This window comes from Acomys minous (genome assembly GCF_964271855.1).
Source record: "Acomys minous genome assembly, chromosome: 8".
Classification (NCBI taxonomy): domain Eukaryota; kingdom Metazoa; phylum Chordata; class Mammalia; order Rodentia; family Muridae; genus Acomys; species Acomys minous.
The window spans coordinates 9414717-9432724 of record NC_140489.1 but is presented as its reverse complement, the minus strand read 5'-3'; the positions used below and the strand labels follow the sequence as shown (position 1 = coordinate 9432724).

The following is an 18008-nucleotide window of genomic DNA, read 5'->3' as shown; positions in this document are numbered from 1 at the left end:
CGCAGGCAGCAGGTCTGACTGCGTCTTTTCTGTGATTGCATTTGTATGGATGATGACCAGTGGGGAAGAAAGGCTTCACAGTTTTCAGTTGTGCCAAGGGTTTCTTTTAGTGATTATAGAATACCCTTTTATTGTCTGTGTTACTTGAGTGTTATTTGATGATGCATTTTATATGGTTGTGGAAAGTTTAGAAAACTGACAGAGACGGGAGATATCTATATCTACATATATGTAGGGGTTTTGCTGTTGTTTTTTGTTTTTGTTTTTTGAGACAGGCTTTCCCTGTGTAACAACCAGTCTGTTCTGGAACTCACTCTGTAGGCCAGGCTGGCCTGGAGCTTCTCAGGTGTTGGAACTAAAGGCGCTCACCAGCACACCCAGCGAGACAGTGCTGCATAAGCCAGTGCCCTGACAGCTGTAGTCCAGGGCGTGCCTTGATGTGCACTGTCTTACACTCACAGTGAATACCAACTCCCACATAATGACAGTAGTTATTTTTAAAACAAGAGGTTGTACTAGGCATTCTAGAGTGTTCTGCCACCCACTTCCTCCTCCCCTTCCTAAAATGATACCAAAAACAGTTGTTTGGGAAAAAATGTCTCTTGGATAGATGGATACATTACATATCATGCTTTTTTAAGTCTGAATTTTGTTTTTAAAGTTAGCTTACAAAGAAATTATTTTCATATAGTATTTGCATACATAGGTGTCATTTTACTTTTTTTGTTCCCCAGTGCTCGCCCCTGCTCCCCAAATAATTCCTACTTGTTTTCATCTCACATGTATGCCATTACCCTTTTTACTCTCAACCCCCTTAAGAGTGCTTCCTCTCCCCACACAGTCCCCTTTCGACCCCCTCCCCCCAACTTAAATCCAAATCCCACATAAGAGAGAAGACATTTTGTCCTTACTCTGGTTAAAGTTGTATGGTTAAAATTGACACAGCATATAGCATTTGCTCTGGCTCTGTATTTTATACCTGGATTTCAAGGTCTAATTGCTAAAAGAAGCCTTGTAGACGACGCAGTTCCTTGTGCCCCGGCCTTTGCTGCTCATGAGTTTGAAGCCCACACCACTCGGCCTCCGTTAGCATCTCGTGTTAGGTTAGTCGCCTCTCACCTACCTCATGGCTTCACAGTGAAGAGGAGGCTGCTGTGGAGGCTCATGCCCTTAATCTCAGCACTCCGAAGGCAGAAGCCAGTGGAGGTCTGGTTTCCATAGTGAGTCCTAGGCTAGCCACAGCTATACAGTGAAACCCTGTCTCTTGGGGTCGGGGGAGAAGAAAGGGGATATAAAAAAGGAAACGTATTAAATAATCCTGTTAAACAAACCTGTAAATTGTAGACTTTGCTAATGTTGATATTTCATACTATGAGTCATTGTGGAAATAATTCACCTAGAATGTTCAAATGCCTTGGAGGTTCTTGATAGAGAAGTTGGCATTATCTTTTAGACTTAATATTTTATTTTGAGACAGTCTCACTATATAGCCCCGCTAGCTTCAAACTGACTGTGTAGATCTAGCTGGCTTTAAACTCACAGAGATCCACCGTCCTGTGCCTCCTAGATGCTAGGATTAAGTGCCTATGCCACCACATCCAGATCATTCTTACAGTTTTTTTCTATAATTCTGATTTTTAGTATGGAAGTCTGGTTCACATGCCTCTTGAAGCTGTTACTGCTAAGTTCCAGTAAGCTTGCTGTGTGGTGTGGCCTGTGTGCTGTGTGGGCTCCACATGGTCCACCTTTTGATTAGCTTAGGTGGAAGAGGGACTGGCAGGTGCTTGACAGAGGAGCTGGGTGTCAGTGTCTTCCAGGGTCTGGCCCTGCTGTGTGGAAGGCTTATGTAGACCTGCAGGCGTCAGCATTCTCATGGGCGCTCTCCAGCTGAGTGCCTTGGAGAGCATTACTTGGTACCTGGAAAACAGGGCTGACTGTGTGACATGGAAATGCCTGCCATGTCATGTATTAAGAGCTGAGTGTGCAGCTGAGCAGACCACACTTGGAATGGAGAGAGACTTGACTTTTTGGGACCCAGAGGGTGAGTCTAGTGGCCAGGGACAGTGAGAAACTACTGGTACTGCCCACATCTCTGAGACGTCACTTGTGTTCCCAGGCACTCAGTATTGCCTGGAAGATACAGAGAAGGCAGCCTCCTTGTCCCCAAGATCACACAGCAAATAAATGCTTAATTTAAGAGTCACTAAAACGTATTTTTTAATCGGGTTGTAATCTGAATAAATTATAATAATAAATAAATAAGAAAAATGAGAAATTTCTTATCAATGTGATTGATATTTTGATTTGTAGAGGACGTTGGTGATGAAGGAGAAGAGGAGAAAGAATTCATTTCCTATAACATCAACATAGACATTCATTACGGGGTGAAGTCCAACAGGTAAGTAGCATGCGTGCATTATGATGATGGCCACAGGTCTGCTGCATGAGCACACGTGATGGAACGCAGGCGCGCTTCCTAAGTCAGTGTGCATTATGACGCTTTCCAGTTTTACTTGCTGTACATGGTGCTGGTCTTAACGTTTGAGCTGTCATGTGCTTACTAGTAGGTTTGGGTCTATCAGATTTTATTCTTTGCTTTAATAATAATCTCTGCTTTCATCTTATGTTCATCATTATAAATGAGTAGAAAACATTCTTGTGTATTCTTTTCAGGTCAAATCCTTCAAGCTAGTATTACTGTTTCATAAGAAAGGCATCATCAGAGTTTTAATGCACCATGTGGTGGCGCACGCCTTTAATCCCAGTACTCAGGAGGCAGAGGCAGGCAGGTCTCTGTGAGTTAGAGGCCAGCCTGTCTATAAAATGAGTCCAGGACAGCCAGGGCTGCATAGTCTGAGGGGAGGGCGCGGGATGTTTTAATGCATGTTGCCAGATTTTCCACCTTCTAGAAAGTTTATATCAACTTTTAATTCCAATAGAAACTTTCAAGTTTCCATATGTGGAAACTGTCATTATTCTGCACTGGCAGTCAAAACTTCTTAGGCAGTTTCAAGACGACAGAGCTGTTGCTGAGTATAGTGGTACTTACTGTAACCCCAGCTGTTAGGAGGCTGAGGCTAGGGATCTAATGCTCAGGGCTAGCCTGGTCTACAGAGAAGGGGAAACCTGCCCCAAAAGGAAAAGAAATTAGGGGAAAGGGCTGCGGAAGACTAGTGTGGCTATAGTGTGGGTAGTGGGTGGAACTCTCAGGTAGGGGTCGCTAGTGTTGGCCACGCATGGGGTGGGCAAGCACAGAGACAGGGACTTGACTGACGGCACAGCAGCAGCACATGTGCCAATGTTCCTTCAGTTCCCATCTCTTGCAGTACTGAACGCTCTCTACCACTGGGCAGGTCACAGAACAGTCTACAGGAATCTTTACTTGCGCTATGGGCTTCCAGGGTGGAGGATGGGGGAGTTGAACGCAGGTTGGTTTGGCGTCAGGGGCCCTTACACACTGAGCCATCTCATTGGCCTGTGTGATATATTTAGGGAAATGGGAAGACGTTGAAGTAGTGTCTAGAGGTGGGGAAGAGAAGTAAAAAATATCAAGTGGAACTCGGAGAAGTGGCCAGTTCAGCGAGTGTGGCTTTTATTTGTGAAAGCTGACAAGACAGGTGACAGGTCCATGGTGTGTGTTAGTGCAGGTAAGGTTGACCCTCAGCTTACAGTTGCTTGAGTGGGTTGGGGTTTGTTGTTGTTGTTTTGTTTTGGTCTAGTTTTTTGTTTGTTTTGTTTTTTGGTTTGGTTTGGTTTGGTTTTTTTGAGACAGTTTTTTTTCTGTGTAGCCTTGGCTGTCCTGGAATTCTTTGTAGACCAGGCTAGCCTCAAATTCAGAGTTGGTTGGTTTTAAGCCAGAACTGTGAATTGTGCCAGTGTCCAGTCGCTGACTGTGCTGTAACTGTGTCATGATACAGGATGCAGGCATCCTCCCACAGTGGGAAAGGGAAAGCACGGTTCAGGCTGGATGGTTAGTTAGCCTGAGGCAGGCTCTCACTCTGTGTTCCTGGCAGGCCTGAAACTTGCAGGATTCCCCTGCTTCCGCCTCTGTGCTGGGATTAGAGGCGAGCGCCACCACAGCCAGCTCCTGTTCTTAATATAATTTCCAGTTGCCAAGTTTTAATTTGTTTTCAACACAAAACCACAGTGGTTAAAACTACTTAAGAATGGGACTCCTGGGTTCTGATTTCCTCTTTTGCTTTTTAGCTTGGCTTTCATCAAGCGAGCCCCTGTGATTGATGCAGATAAGCCAGTGTCCTCCCAGCTTCGGGTCCTCACTCTCAGTGAAGACTCGCCGTACGAAACCCTGCACTCCTTCATCAGCAATGCGGTGGCTCCTTTCTTTAAGTCCTATATCAGAGAGTCTGGCAAGGCAGACAGGTGAGAACTGCTTGCTTACTGCAGCTTGGCTCCATCGAGTCACAAGGTGCATCTTGCTGACACTTAACAGACCTTAATACTGCGCTGTGGGGGCCAGCACAGTGCTCTGACTTTGAGACACTTTCTGTCTTTATAGGGATGGTGATAAGATGGCTCCTTCAGTTGAAAAAAAGATTGCGGAGCTTGAGATGGGGCTCCTTCACCTGCAGCAGAACATTGAGATCCCAGAGATCAGCTTGCCCATCCATCCCATTATCACAAATGTTGCAAAGCAGTGCTACGAGCGTGGGGAAAAGCCTAAAGTTACAGATTTTGGTGATAAGGTTGAAGACCCAACTTTTCTTAACCAGTTACAGTCTGGAGTTAATCGGTGGATCCGAGAAATTCAGAAGGTGAGGGCACCATAGGCAGCACAACTGAAGCCTGTGTGAGACGGTTTGCCCGTTAATGTCTGTGGGGAGCAGCCCCAAGGTCCTCTGTTGTGATGCTGGTGTGATGGTACGAGCCCCTCCTGCTTCTCGGGCTGTTCATGCGGGGCCAGATCCTGGGCAGGTAGTAAGAACATGTGAGCTGTGAGCCGTGAGCCGTTTAACCCAGCCATCTTGCCAGGCTTCAAACCAAACCCTCCATGTGTGTAGGAGAGGGATTGACTTGGAACTTACCAAGTGGTGCCATCTTGTTTTCAAAGGTGACCAAACTTGACCGAGATCCAGCATCGGGAACTGCCTTGCAGGAAATCAGCTTTTGGCTAAACTTGGAACGTGCATTGTACCGCATCCAGGAGAAGCGGGAGAGCCCAGAGGTCCTTCTGACTCTGGACATCTTGAAGCATGGCAAACGCTTCCATGCCACTGTCAGCTTTGACACTGACACAGGTAAAAGCCAAAGCCGGCAGTCTGACACATAAGTTACTGGCTTTGCCTCTTAAGGTCTTTGACGATTTAGATGAAAGTTAGTAGATGCAGTTTGGGATCAGACCCAGGTCTGGGTTTGTATGTGCCAGACAAGTGCTGTACCAGTGGACACACCTTAGACACTCCTAGTCTAACTCTTAACTCTTTCCCTCCCGTTACTAACTCATCTTGCCCTCAGTTTTACAGGATAAAGTTCTAGGGCTGTCCTCCTTACTTTCTTTCCTCTCCATGGCTTTTGAGAAACCAGGACAGTTTTTAGGCCTGAGGATAGTGAGCCCTGGGACTTGCCCTCCCGTCTCTTCACTGTGTGGTTGCTGGATAGTCAGGTGAGCTTTCCGTGGAGGCAGGAGATGGTGGTTGCCCAGCGCTGAGTGGGCAGGAAGCATCAGTGTTCCTTTTCCTCCTCCTTTCCCTCCTCCACTTTCTCCTTAGCCCAATGGTCAGTAAGTGCAGGGCCAGGCATGGCACACAGTCTCAGCACATCATCTGCCTGCCTGCAGCATTGAGAACTGCCACAGTGTCTCTCGGGCACTGGGCTTACTAGGCTATCCCCCAACCCAGTCATGGCCAGCTTCATCTGCATAGCAGGACCCTTGTTTCACAATGACCAAGAGATATGAATGTGCTTGCCCAGCGAACATGGGTCTTAACGTCTAGTCCCCAATTCTATAGTAGATTAACTAATTTGTTTTTTAATAGGAACACTGGGAGTGCCACTATGCCTAGCTTCAACTCTGCCCTTAAAAAAGCAAAACTGAGTCTACGCTAGGGCATTGCTTTTTTTTTTTAATACCATGAATAATTGTTCTGTAACTAAAATATTTGCAACGTCAACTCTTTCTTTTAATCTAGGTCTCAAGCAGGCACTGGAAACGGTGAATGACTACAACCCTCTGATGAAAGATTTCCCTCTCAACGACCTGCTGTCTGCCACAGAGCTGGACAAAATAAGACAGGCACTTGTTGCAATTTTCACACATCTGAGAAAAATCCGAAACACAAAATACCCCATTCAGCGGGCCCTGCGTCTTGTGGAGGCAATTTCCAGAGACTTGAGTTCTCAGTTGCTCAAAGTCTTGGGCACTAGGAAGTTGATGCATGTAGCTTATGAAGAGTTTGAAAAAGTAAGTCATATTCTTAGAAAGCCACCCTGAACCAGTGATAAACGTGATGTAGTGACAAGCCCATCTCCAAATTGCACCACAGGTCATGGTGGCTTGCTTCGAAGTCTTCCAGACCTGGGATGACGAGTACGAGAAGCTCCAGGTGCTGCTGAGAGACATCGTCAAGAGGAAGAGGGAGGAGAACCTGAAGATGGTGTGGCGCATCAACCCTGCCCACAGGAAGCTGCAGGCCCGGCTCGACCAGATGCGAAAGTTCCGTCGCCAGCATGAACAGCTGAGGGCTGTCATTGTCAGAGTCCTGAGGCCACAAGTATGTCTGTCAGAGAGGTTCACACACTCTTGTTTTGATGCCTCTTTTAAAGTAATTTTTTAAAAAAGAATTAATCTACTTTGGCTGGGTGCATTGGTGGATCATTGTGAGTTCAAAGCCAGCCTGGTCTACAAAGTGAATCCAGGACAGCCAAGGCTACACAGAGAAGCCCTGTCTTGAACCCCCCCCCCAAAAAAAAGAGAGATAGAATTAACTACTTTGTACTTAGTGGGGTTTTCTGTTCTTGCTCTGTTTTGTTGTTTTTGTTTAGTTTTGGCTTGTCACCTGTGAGATCTGATACTGCATTATGTTGTTATAAGTGTCTGAACACTTAGTGTGCTCAGCATGGGTCCAGCTCAGAGGCAGAGCACTGCGCTAGTGTGTGTGAGGCACTGGGTTCCCACCATTAAGGAATACAGACGAGCCAGTGCATAAGTGCTCCACCCAATCCTTCTGCCCTTCACCTGACTACACTAGAGCCAGATGCCCTGGGCGTTAGATTATAGTGGGTGATTTCAGCAGAGTCCTTCCACGGTGTACCCTAACAAAGTATTGGTAATTACTGTTTATCTCTGACCTTTATTAAAACAATTTTGTGGTTCCTTTTTTTCTTTATACACTTTTGGGTTAGGGTATTTTGTTGTGTTTAATTTTTTTCTTTTGTCCCATCGTGGGGATTGAACCCACGGTCCTGCGCATGCTAGTCACATGTCCTGAGCTGCATCCTAGTCCTGCGCATGCTAGTCACATGTCCTGAGCTGCATCCTAGTCCTGCGCATGCTGGTCACATGTCCTGAGCTGCATCCTAGTCCTGTGTGTGCACTTCTCTTCGTTCCCTCTCCTTTTTCACCAATTCTTTCCTTTAAAAAAAAAAAAGGAAAACAATAAAGACTGAAATGTGCAAGGAGATTTTTGTAATATGGTCATGGTTGAATTGTGATTATAAAATAATATAAAGGCTTAAAAGTCTGTATTGCTGCATGAAAATCATGTGCTATACATATGACAAATTTTGCGAATATTTTTTTCTTCCTAATCTTTCTTTTAGGTCACAGCAGTTGCACAGCAGAACCAAGGAGAGGCACCTGAGCCCCAAGACATGAAAGTGGCTGAGGTCCTCTTTGATGCTGCAGATGCCAATGCTATCGAAGAGGTGAATCTGGCCTATGAGAATGTCAAGGAGGTAGACGGGCTGGATGTGTCCAAAGAAGGTACGGAGGCCTGGGAGGCTGCGATGAAGAGGTACGATGAGAGGATCGACCGTGTGGAGACCCGCATCACTGCCCGCCTTCGAGATCAGCTTGGCACAGCCAAGAATGCCAATGAGATGTTTAGGATTTTCTCCAGGTTCAACGCGCTGTTCGTCCGCCCACACATCCGAGGAGCCATTCGTGAGTACCAGACCCAGCTGATCCAGCGTGTAAAAGATGACATCGAATCTCTGCACGACAAGTTCAAGGTCCAGTACCCGCAGAGCCAAGCTTGTAAAATGAGTCATGTCCGTGACCTGCCCCCTGTGTCAGGGTCTATCATCTGGGCTAAACAGATTGACAGACAGCTCACCGCCTACATGAAGCGAGTGGAGGACGTCCTGGGCAAGGGCTGGGAGAACCATGTGGAAGGGCAGAAGCTGAAGCAGGATGGAGACAGCTTTCGTATGAAGCTCAACACCCAGGAGATCTTCGATGACTGGGCGAGGAAGGTTCAGCAGCGCAACCTGGGCGTCTCAGGTCGCATCTTCACCATCGAGAGTGCCCGAGTGCGGGGCCGCACTGGGAACGTCCTCAAGCTAAAGGTGAACTTCCTTCCGGAGATCATAACGCTCTCCAAAGAAGTCCGGAACCTCAAGTGGCTTGGTTTCCGTGTGCCACTTGCAATTGTGAACAAAGCTCACCAGGCCAACCAGCTCTACCCATTTGCCATCTCCCTGATCGAGAGTGTCCGGACTTACGAGCGTACCTGTGAGAAGGTAGAGGAGCGCAACACCATCTCGCTGCTGGTGGCCGGCCTGAAGAAGGAGGTGCAGGCCTTGATCGCAGAGGGCATCGCCTTGGTGTGGGAGTCCTACAAACTCGACCCCTATGTGCAGCGCCTGGCAGAGACGGTGTTCAACTTCCAAGAGAAGGTGACTTAGCTTGACCCTCTGGTGCTTGTGGCTGGTCTAGTCACTGAGTCAGGGAGCACACTAGTTCTCTACGGCAGTCTGCAGTAGAGACTGCAGCTAAGGCCACTGGGGCTGGGCAGGAGTGACAAAACCAACGGAGTGGGGCTTTGGGAATGCTGGCAAGTGACACCCTGGGAAACGCAGCTAGAGAAGGGCGTCGGCAGCTGGGATGCGTATGGACACAGCTAGAGAGAGGTGTCTCAGGCCTGTAGTAGGAGCACTTGTTCCCGTGGGCAGGGAGGGGGAGCGGCACCCGCAGTCCCAGCAGCTGGGGCTGGCTGTTCACGGAGGATCTCTCTGCCCTGAGCAGAGTTCTTCATGGGAAGGGTGTGACTAAGCCATAGAGCAAGCGGCGTGTGCATGCTAAGTGTGCCCTCCTCCAGGTGGACGACCTCCTGATTATCGAGGAGAAAATAGACCTGGAAGTCCGCTCCTTGGAAACCTGCATGTACGATCACAAGACGTTCTCGGAAATCCTGAACAGAGTGCAGAAGGCGGTGGACGACCTGAACCTGCACTCCTACTCCAACCTGCCCATCTGGGTCAACAAGCTGGACATGGAGGTACACAGCCCTGCTTCTGGAGCACTGCTCATCTCCGCTGCTCTGTGGGCACGGGCCTGCTTCAGTGTGGCCCTTAGTTTGTCTGGAACGCATTTTTCCTAGCTATTTACTTGGCTGGTCCAGCCCCTCTAGCTAACACCACAGCCGAGTGCTGTGGGCCCTGCCCCCACGGTTCTCATCTGGGCGCAGGTTGGGGCGCAGGGGAGAGTTCTTCCTTCTGCTGGAGAGTTGACAGCTTCCCATCAGTCTGTCCTTCCTGTGCATATGCTTTAAGGGTTTTTTGTTTTTTATTTTCCTTCTTGGTGGCAGTGTTGGTGGTGCTGGGGTGGAATTCGGGGCCTTGCTCAGCAATGATCCACTCCTCATCTTGTAGTCCTCCAGGCCCCCTTCTCTGACAACTGCCCTCTTCACAGCTAAGGCTGTAGAAGAGTGAAGCCAGGGCTGGGTGCTTTTTCTCATCAATGAGTTCGGAGAGGACATGTCACTAGAGAGGTCTAGGCAAGGGCCTGTTTCATAGCAGAGGTTCCAGATTGAATTTGGTCCCCTCACCCCCAAACTTCAAGGATGTGGTACAGAGGAAAGTTAATACCCCGCAGGTACTGTGGTATCCCTCAGCCCACAGCACATTCCTGGGGTGTTGTGTGGCCTAGGGCACACTGGTGGCAAAGACATGCAGAGGTCCTGTCTGTCACACAGAGGACATTGGCCTGGTTCTGGACAGAGGGAAGGCTTTCTTCTACTTGGTGAAGAAAAATGGCTTCATCTCCAGGTTGGAATGTTTGTAGTTCCACGTCCAAAGCCACCTCCAGGCCCCCACAATAACACTTAAGTGAGTTTTCCATCAGAAGTAGCAGCTACCAAGAGCTTAACTGATCTGCAGCGTGCTGTTAAGTCTCCTTAGGAGCTGGGCAGTCTGGCAAGTAGTTCATGAGTGAGTCCCAAAGGCGGAGGAATGCAGCTTAGAAGACAAGTGTGACAGAAGCGAGACAGGATTGGAGCTGAACACTCACTCGACTTTGGCACACCTGTCACCTTCCTACTCTCATGCTTTGTGAGCTAACCTTGAGAAGCAGCCACTCAGTGACTCCGCTTTCTTTGTAGATCGAAAGGATACTGGGTGTCCGTCTGCAGGCTGGCCTTAGAGCTTGGACCCAGGTCCTTCTCGGGCAAGCTGAAGATAAAGCAGAAGTCGACATGGACACAGACGCCCCACAAGTTAGTCACAAGCCTGGTGGAGAGCCAAAGATCAAAGTGAGTATCTCCCATGGCTCTCAATCTGGGTATAGCACAAGTTCTCGCATTGAGAAGTATTCCTAGAAGCTGAGGCAAGAGGGTCACAAGTTCAAGGTCAGCCCAGGCTATGTAGTGAGACCTTTTCTCAAAAAACATCCTTGTGCTGGGCAGTGGTGGCACACACCTTTAATCCCAGCACTCAAGAAGGCAGAGGTGGGCTGAAGAGATGGCTCAGAGGTTAAGAGCACTGTCTGCTCTTCCAGAGGTCCTGAGTTCAATTCCCAGCAACCACATGGTGGCTCACAACCATCTATAATGAGATCTGGTGCCCTCTTCTGGCAGGCAGGTGCTTACATTGTATACGTTATAAATAAATAAATCTTTTTAAAAAAGGGGGGGGGCAGAGGCAAGTGGATTTATGTGAGTTTGAAGCCAGCCTGGTCTACAGAGTGAGTTCCAGGACTGCCAAAGCTACACAGAGAAACCATGTCTGGGGGGGAAAAAAGTGCTATGAAGGCCAAGGTCAGAGGTGCAGCTCAGTATTAGAGCACTTGCTTAGAATGTGGGAAGTCTACACTGGGTGCATAGTGCTTATGAAAAAGTCACCGTGCGGGGAAAAGTCTGACAGACAGCAAGGGTTTAACCAGATGGTGAACGTTAGCACCACCAGTGAATTGGGTGCTACCTTGGGCTTGTTCTGTCTTGTGAAGGCTGCTGGATGGCTTTGTGCTTTCTTTGCAGATCTCCCGTCAGTTTAAAACAGTTTCAAAATAGGAAGCTGTAAAAACCTTAAAAGTCTATTTTAGACAGCGTACCTAGGGGCATATGTACCATTGTATATTTGTGGAAGTCAGAGGGTACCTAGTGGGGGTCAGTGGACCCTAGGGTTCAGGCTCTTTGCCAAGGCTTAGCAACAGCCACCTTAACAGCTGGGCCGTCCCTCTCACTGGCCTGTAAGCTGCTTCTTTAAATATTGTATCCCAGGGAAATAATGATTGTAACTAAGTTAATAAATTCATTACCCAGTGGAGATGCAGTCAGAATTCTGACTAGCCTGAAACACAGATGGTAGAAAGATCAGTCCCCATGTGGTTGGCAGCAGTGCCTGCCTCCCACTGCCTCAGTGATAGTGTCTGTCAGGCCTCGGGGTTGTTTTATTGAGCGCTCGGGTTTCCATGAGTGCCCACACTGTGTTCTGACCCAGGACAGCTGGAGCAGATGAAGCAGTGCCTGCCCAGCCTCTTGTGGTCTTGGAGGGACCAGGAGTGCGTCAGACAAAGTGACAGACCTTGTAGTTCCAGCCAGAGATGTCGCAGTTTAGACAAAGAATGTTGTTAAGACCCAAAACCATTTTATTGAAATATGTTGCTAAGTGAAAACAACACTTTTCTTTCCAGAACGTTGTGCATGAGCTAAGAATAACAAATCAAGTGATCTATTTGAATCCGCCCATCGAAGAGTGCAGGTACAAGCTCTACCAGGAGATGTTTGCCTGGAAGATGATTGTGCTGTCACTGCCCAGGATCCAGAGTCAGAGGTACCAGGTAAGCGTCCAGGGCCTCCAAGCACATGCCCTCTGACCAGCTCTCATCTGGGGCTCTGGTGCCACTTCTCAGGATGTGTCACTAAATAAGCCCTGTACCTGCCCTTTCATACTCAAGGTCACCAGATTCCTTGTCCTAAAGGAAAGCTTGGCATATGCAGCCTTTCTCATCACTTAAAAGTTTTCTTCATGAGCTTCTTTGCATTGGTACTCACTATGGATCAAGTTTGCCTCAAATTCAGAATCTCCTACCTCTTCCTTCTGAGCTCTGGTATTGAAAGTGTCTGCCATGCCAGGTGTGATAGCGTATGCCTTTAATCCCAGCACTTGGGAGGCAGAGGCAGGTGGATCACTGTGAGTTCGAGGCTAGCCTGGTCTACCAAGCGAGTCAAGGACAGCCAAGGCTACACAGAGAAACACTGTCTCAAAAAACCAAAAAAAAAAAAAAAGTATCTGCCACTTTTTAAAAAAGATTTATTTATTACGTATACAGTGCTCTGCCTGCATGTATACCTGCCCACCAGAAGAGGGCATTAAATCACATTATAGATGGTTGCGAGCCACCATGAGGTTGCTGGGAATTGAACTCAGCACGTCTGGAAGAGCAGCCAGTGTTCAGAACCACTGGATCATCTCTCCAGCCCCCAAACACACCTTTGACTTTGAGAATAAATGTCACTCTTCCAGGGTTTGTTTGTTGTTTTAATTTTATTTATCTGGTGTGTGTTTGTGCATACACACACTCTTTTTCTCACGTCACAGTGAGAAAGTGCAAGTCAGGTGCCTATATGTCCTTCCACCTGTACTACAAAAGTGAATAGGTTAAGACCATTCCCTGGCCCGCTCTGTACTCCTGCAGTCTTCCTGCTTGTTCTGCACAGACTAGCTGAGTGTATGTGCACGTCCTTTGTCTCTCCTACAGAATGAGCCTTCGTTTGTGTGCGAGTTTCTGTTTGTTGTACTTAGATTGGGGCCTAGCATGTAGCGGGCACTCGGGCAGCTCAGCTGAGCCGAGCGCTGCTTCCATTCCTCAGCTGCTCTCACCTTGTGCCATGTTTTCCGGTTGATGGTTACTCTGCTGTTCCCTTTATTGGCTTAACGAGTTAAATGTAACCAGGTTTCTCATTGCTGGTGGCTAAGGAAAATAGATATCTCTTTTTTGGGGGAGGGGTTTCCAGACAGGGTTTCTCTGTGTAGTAGTTCTGGCTGTCCTGGAACTATCTTTGTAGACCAGGCTGGCCTCAAATTCACAATGATCCTCCTGCCTCTGCCTCTCGAGTGCTTAGATTAAAAGCATGAGCCACCACACCCAGCATTAGCTATTGTATCTTAATGTTTTTTGATGGTGACTTCTTTTTTTTTTTTTTTTGAGTCACTTTTGGTAAGTAAATGCTGACTGAGATTGGTGTTGTAAACACCGTGTAACATGGTGTCACCTCTGATTGGTCAGGTGGGAGTGCACTATGAGTTGACTGAGGAAGAGAAATTCTATCGGAATGCATTGACACGCATGCCTGATGGCCCCGTCGCCCTGGAAGAGTCGTACTCTGCGGTCATGGGCATTGTGACTGAGGTTGAGCAGTATGTTAAGGTAAGACACTCTGATTCCATCCAAATGCTGGCTACTCTATTGTAGACGTGTAAGTGTATGAGAGAAGGGCTGGGGTGTAGCCAAGAGGCCCTGGGTTCAATCCTCGGCACCACCAAAAGAGGAAGAAAGAAAGAAATTACTGGGAAGCTGATTGGTCTTGACAGATAATAAGGCTCAGTGAGCAACACCTGCTTTATTTATTGGTTTGTTAGTTATCTATCCACTGTCTATTTGTTTATTTATGTTATCCTCGGCACCACCAAAAGAGGAAGAAAGAAAGAAATTACTGGGAAGCTGATTGGTCTTGACAGATAATAAGGCTCAGTGAGCAACACCTGCTTTATTTATTGGTTTGTTAGTTATCTATCCACTGTCTATTTGTTTATTTATGTTGAGGTAGGTCTCACTCCTTATTCTAGCCCTGACTGGCCTAGAATTCTTTGTCTCTTGAGAGCTGGGGTTACAATGTGTGTCACCAACCTGGCTGAGTCTTACTATGTAGCTTTGGCTGGTCTGGAGCTATGTAGACCAGATTTACCTTGAACACTCGAGATCTACCTGTGTCTGCCTAAGAGTGCTAGGATTAAAGGTGTGTGCTACAACACCCATCAATTTTTTTTGCTTGTTTTAAAGCCAAAAGTGAATGGTAGGATAAATCTTTTGTGGTTTTAACTATGGTTTTCAAGAGAAATAAATTTCCACCTTTTGCTATATAAATTCTGAAGCTCCGAAGTGAGGTTCTCTCTCTTTTTTTTTTTTTCCCGAAACAGGGTCTCTCTGTGTTAGTTTTGGCTGTCCTGGACTCACTTTGTAGACCAGGCTGGCCTCAAACTCACAGCGAGCGATCCACCTGCTTCTTCTGGGTGCCTTTTTTTTTTTTTTTTTTTTTTTTTTTTGGTGAAGTGAGGTTCTCTAATGGTGTGACACCATGCATCTGGACTGTGGCATAATGATTACTGGTATATTAATAGGCTGCAGAACTACAAACGAATTGAGCTGTGTTTCTTACTTACAGGTTTGGCTTCAGTACCAGTGCTTGTGGGATATGCAGGCAGAAAACATTTACAACCGGCTCGGGGAAGACCTCAACAAGTGGCAGGCCCTCCTGGTCCAGATCAGGAAAGCCAGAGGGACCTTCGACAATGCAGAAACCAAGAAAGAGTTTGGGCCAGTGGTGATAGATTACGGCAAGGTGAGCTTGGTTTCTTCTCAAGAGGTGGCAGGAGGTGGGAAAAGCAAGTTGGAGCTTAACCACACTCCAGGGAAGAACTGAGCAAGCGCTGCCATCCACCTCCCCTGCAGGTCCAGTCCAAGGTGAACTTGAAGTATGACTCCTGGCATAAGGAGGTGCTCAGCAAATTTGGGCAGATGCTGGGGTCAAACATGACAGAATTCCATTCCCAGATCTCAAAGGTGAGAGGAGTGGGGATGTTGCCCAGAGAACTGGCAGCTTCAGGTTAAGCCTGGCACCACGGTAAAAATACCCTCTCTCCAACAGTCTCGCCAAGAGCTGGAGCAACACTCAGTGGACACGGCCAGTACCTCTGACGCAGTGACTTTCATCACCTATGTGCAGTCTCTAAAGCGGAAGATCAAGCAGTTTGAGAAGCAAGTTGAAGTGAGTCTTCACATTTGACTCATGGTCAGGCTGTCAGTATCTTGTATCCTAGGGACGCTGAGAGACCACCACCTAGAGGAACGTTTCTCACAGTGCGCTCGCAGCTGCCTTAGCTGCCTGATGTGCTTGTTAGAACACAGCGTGGAAAGCCTGGTGGTGGCTGCACCTCTAAGCCCATCATTCGGGAGGCTTAGGCAGGAGAGTTGTGAATAAGAGGCTGGTGGGGAGCAGAGATGAGGTGGGTAGAGTTACCTGCCGTCAAGTCCAGTGACCTGAGTTTTCCCTAGAGCCTCCTGGGAAAAGGAGAGAACCAACTTGGACCAGTTGTCCTCTGCCTTCCACACACATGCTATGGCACATGCGCCCACACTCATATATACATGCATGGACATGATAAATGTAGCACCATGGGAGGCTAGGAGTCTGCACTTTAGAAAGCTCTGTGGGTGATTGTTACGCACAGTTCAGTTTGAGAGTCACTGTCTCTTCTTTTTTTATTTATTTTTTAAAGATATTTACTTATTTATTATGTATATGAGTACGCTGTCTTCATGCATTGGATCATAATACAGATGGTTGTGAGCCACCATGTGGGTACTGGGAATTGAACTCAGGACCTCTGGAAGAGCAGTCAGTGCTCTTAACCTCTGAGCCATTTCTCCAGCCCCGAGAGTCACTGTCTCTTAAAATCTTCTAAAATCTGTTCCTGTTTTCAAGTGCTTGGGATTTGAGATGGAGCGAGGGAGTACAGTGCCGAGTACTCTGTGTCTACATGGTGGTGTTAGGTACGGTGGTGGGCCGCTCCAGGCTCTCCACTATGCCCTCTGACTGCAGTAACCTTGAGGTGGACAGTTGTGGAAGAGTAGATGCTTTGATCTGTGTGTTTTGTAGTCACAGGGAACACTTTTGGGTTTTTTTGTTTTTTTGGTTTTTTTTTTAGTTTTTCGAGACAGGGTTTCTCTGTACAGCCCTGGCTGTCCTAGACTCATTTTTTACACCAGGCTGGCCTTGAACTCACAGAGATCCACCGGGGTCTGCCTCCTGAGTACTGGGATTAAAGGCATGTGCCACCACCACTTGGCCGGCTTACTTTCTTGTTTAGATGGTGCCAGGAGCTTTTCCTACTGTTATAGAAAAATAAATAAGTAAATAATATATATATATATATACATCTTTTAACTCTCAAAGCTCTACCGCAATGGTCAGCGTCTTCTGGAAAAGCAGAGGTTCCAGTTCCCGCCCTCTTGGCTTTACATTGACAACATCGAGGGTGAGTGGGGGGCCTTCAATGACATCATGCGCCGGAAGGACTCTGCCATTCAGCAGCAGGTGGCAAACCTGCAAATGAAGATCGTGCAGGAGGACCGAGCTGTGGAGAGCCGCACCACCGATCTGTTGACTGACTGGGAGAAGACTAAACCTGTCACGGTGAGCTTTGCTAAGCCTGCCAGCCAGCCACACAGCACAACGTGGGTTCTTTCTGTCAGACACCGGGCAACCATGCTGGGGCTTAGCTTTTCAATACTGCAGATGGGTTTGGCCTTCGGCAACTAAAAGGCATGCTGGCAGCCAGTGGTGTAGGCTGAGGCAGGAGTATCACTTGAGTTGAGCGAGGTTAGGGCAGCATAACAAGGTAGTGACTGCTACGGTAAAAGGTGAGATGCTGGAAACACAGCTTACGCAGTATGTGGATGCCCTGAGTATTTGTAGATAGTCAGTGAGAAAGCCAGTATAGTCATTTATTTACCCAGAGTGGTAGTCATTTAAGACAGGAAGTAGTGTTATCTGTTTATGTCTATGGGTGTGTTGCCTGCATGTGTGCCTGTGCACCATGGGCATTCAGTGCCTCTGGAGACCAGAAGAGGGCATCTGGTCCCCAGGAACTGGAGTCAAACAGGTACCAGCTGCCTGCCATGTGGGTGCAGCGCCTTAGGAAGATAGCAGCCGCTGCTTTTAACCACCGAGCTATCCCTCCAGCCCCCATCCCTGGGAGGTGTTTTGTTTTCCTGGCTTTTTGTTTGTTTGGTTTGGTTTTGGTTCTTCGAGACAGAGTTTCTCTGTGTAACAGCCCTGGCTGTCCTGGACTCTCTTTGTAGACATCCGCAGGCAGACATCCGCCTGCCTCTGCTAGGATTAAAGGCGTTTGCCACCACCACCCAGCTTGTTTTCCTGTTTTTAAACTGTCCTTGGGCATACTCAATAGAATTTGATGTCTCTTAACACAGCTTAAGCTTTATGAGCAGGTGCTGGCTGTGTGCGTTCTGGAGAGACACGCTTTCTGTTTTGGCCCTCCACTGTCTTAAAGCCCGTGTTCCCCCCTGCTGACACAAATGCTGCCACTTGTTGTTTCAGGGCAATCTGCGCCCTGAGGAGGCTCTTCAGGCCCTGACCATATACGAGGGGAAGTTCGGCCGGCTGAAGGATGACAGAGAGAAATGTGCAAAGGCCAAGGAGGCATTGGAACTGACAGACACGGGACTCCTCAGCGGCAGTGAGGAGCGTGTGCAGGTATGGGCCTGCAAGTGGGAAGGCTGGAGACCTGCTCATCCCAGGGACCCTGCTAGATGC

At 47.8% G+C, this 18008-nt stretch overlaps 1 protein-coding gene across 1 annotated transcript in view; it reads left to right on the top strand.

Moving 5' to 3' along the window:
* DYNC1H1 (dynein cytoplasmic 1 heavy chain 1) overlaps nucleotides 1-18008 on the top strand; it is a 65995-nt gene that overhangs the window by 6129 nt on the left and 41858 nt on the right. Inside the window, exons 2-17 of the mRNA XM_084793468.1 lie at nucleotides 2311-2398; nucleotides 4207-4380; nucleotides 4517-4772; nucleotides 5069-5255; nucleotides 6147-6418; nucleotides 6501-6728; nucleotides 7777-8853; nucleotides 9276-9455; nucleotides 10557-10706; nucleotides 12086-12232; nucleotides 13682-13822; nucleotides 14838-15014; nucleotides 15125-15235; nucleotides 15321-15440; nucleotides 16629-16868; nucleotides 17793-17948. Coding sequence (XP_084649594.1) covers nucleotides 2311-2398; nucleotides 4207-4380; nucleotides 4517-4772; nucleotides 5069-5255; nucleotides 6147-6418; nucleotides 6501-6728; nucleotides 7777-8853; nucleotides 9276-9455; nucleotides 10557-10706; nucleotides 12086-12232; nucleotides 13682-13822; nucleotides 14838-15014; nucleotides 15125-15235; nucleotides 15321-15440; nucleotides 16629-16868; nucleotides 17793-17948 — 3704 coding nt within the window. The remainder of the gene's footprint in view (nucleotides 1-2310; nucleotides 2399-4206; nucleotides 4381-4516; nucleotides 4773-5068; nucleotides 5256-6146; nucleotides 6419-6500; nucleotides 6729-7776; nucleotides 8854-9275; nucleotides 9456-10556; nucleotides 10707-12085; nucleotides 12233-13681; nucleotides 13823-14837; nucleotides 15015-15124; nucleotides 15236-15320; nucleotides 15441-16628; nucleotides 16869-17792; nucleotides 17949-18008) is intronic.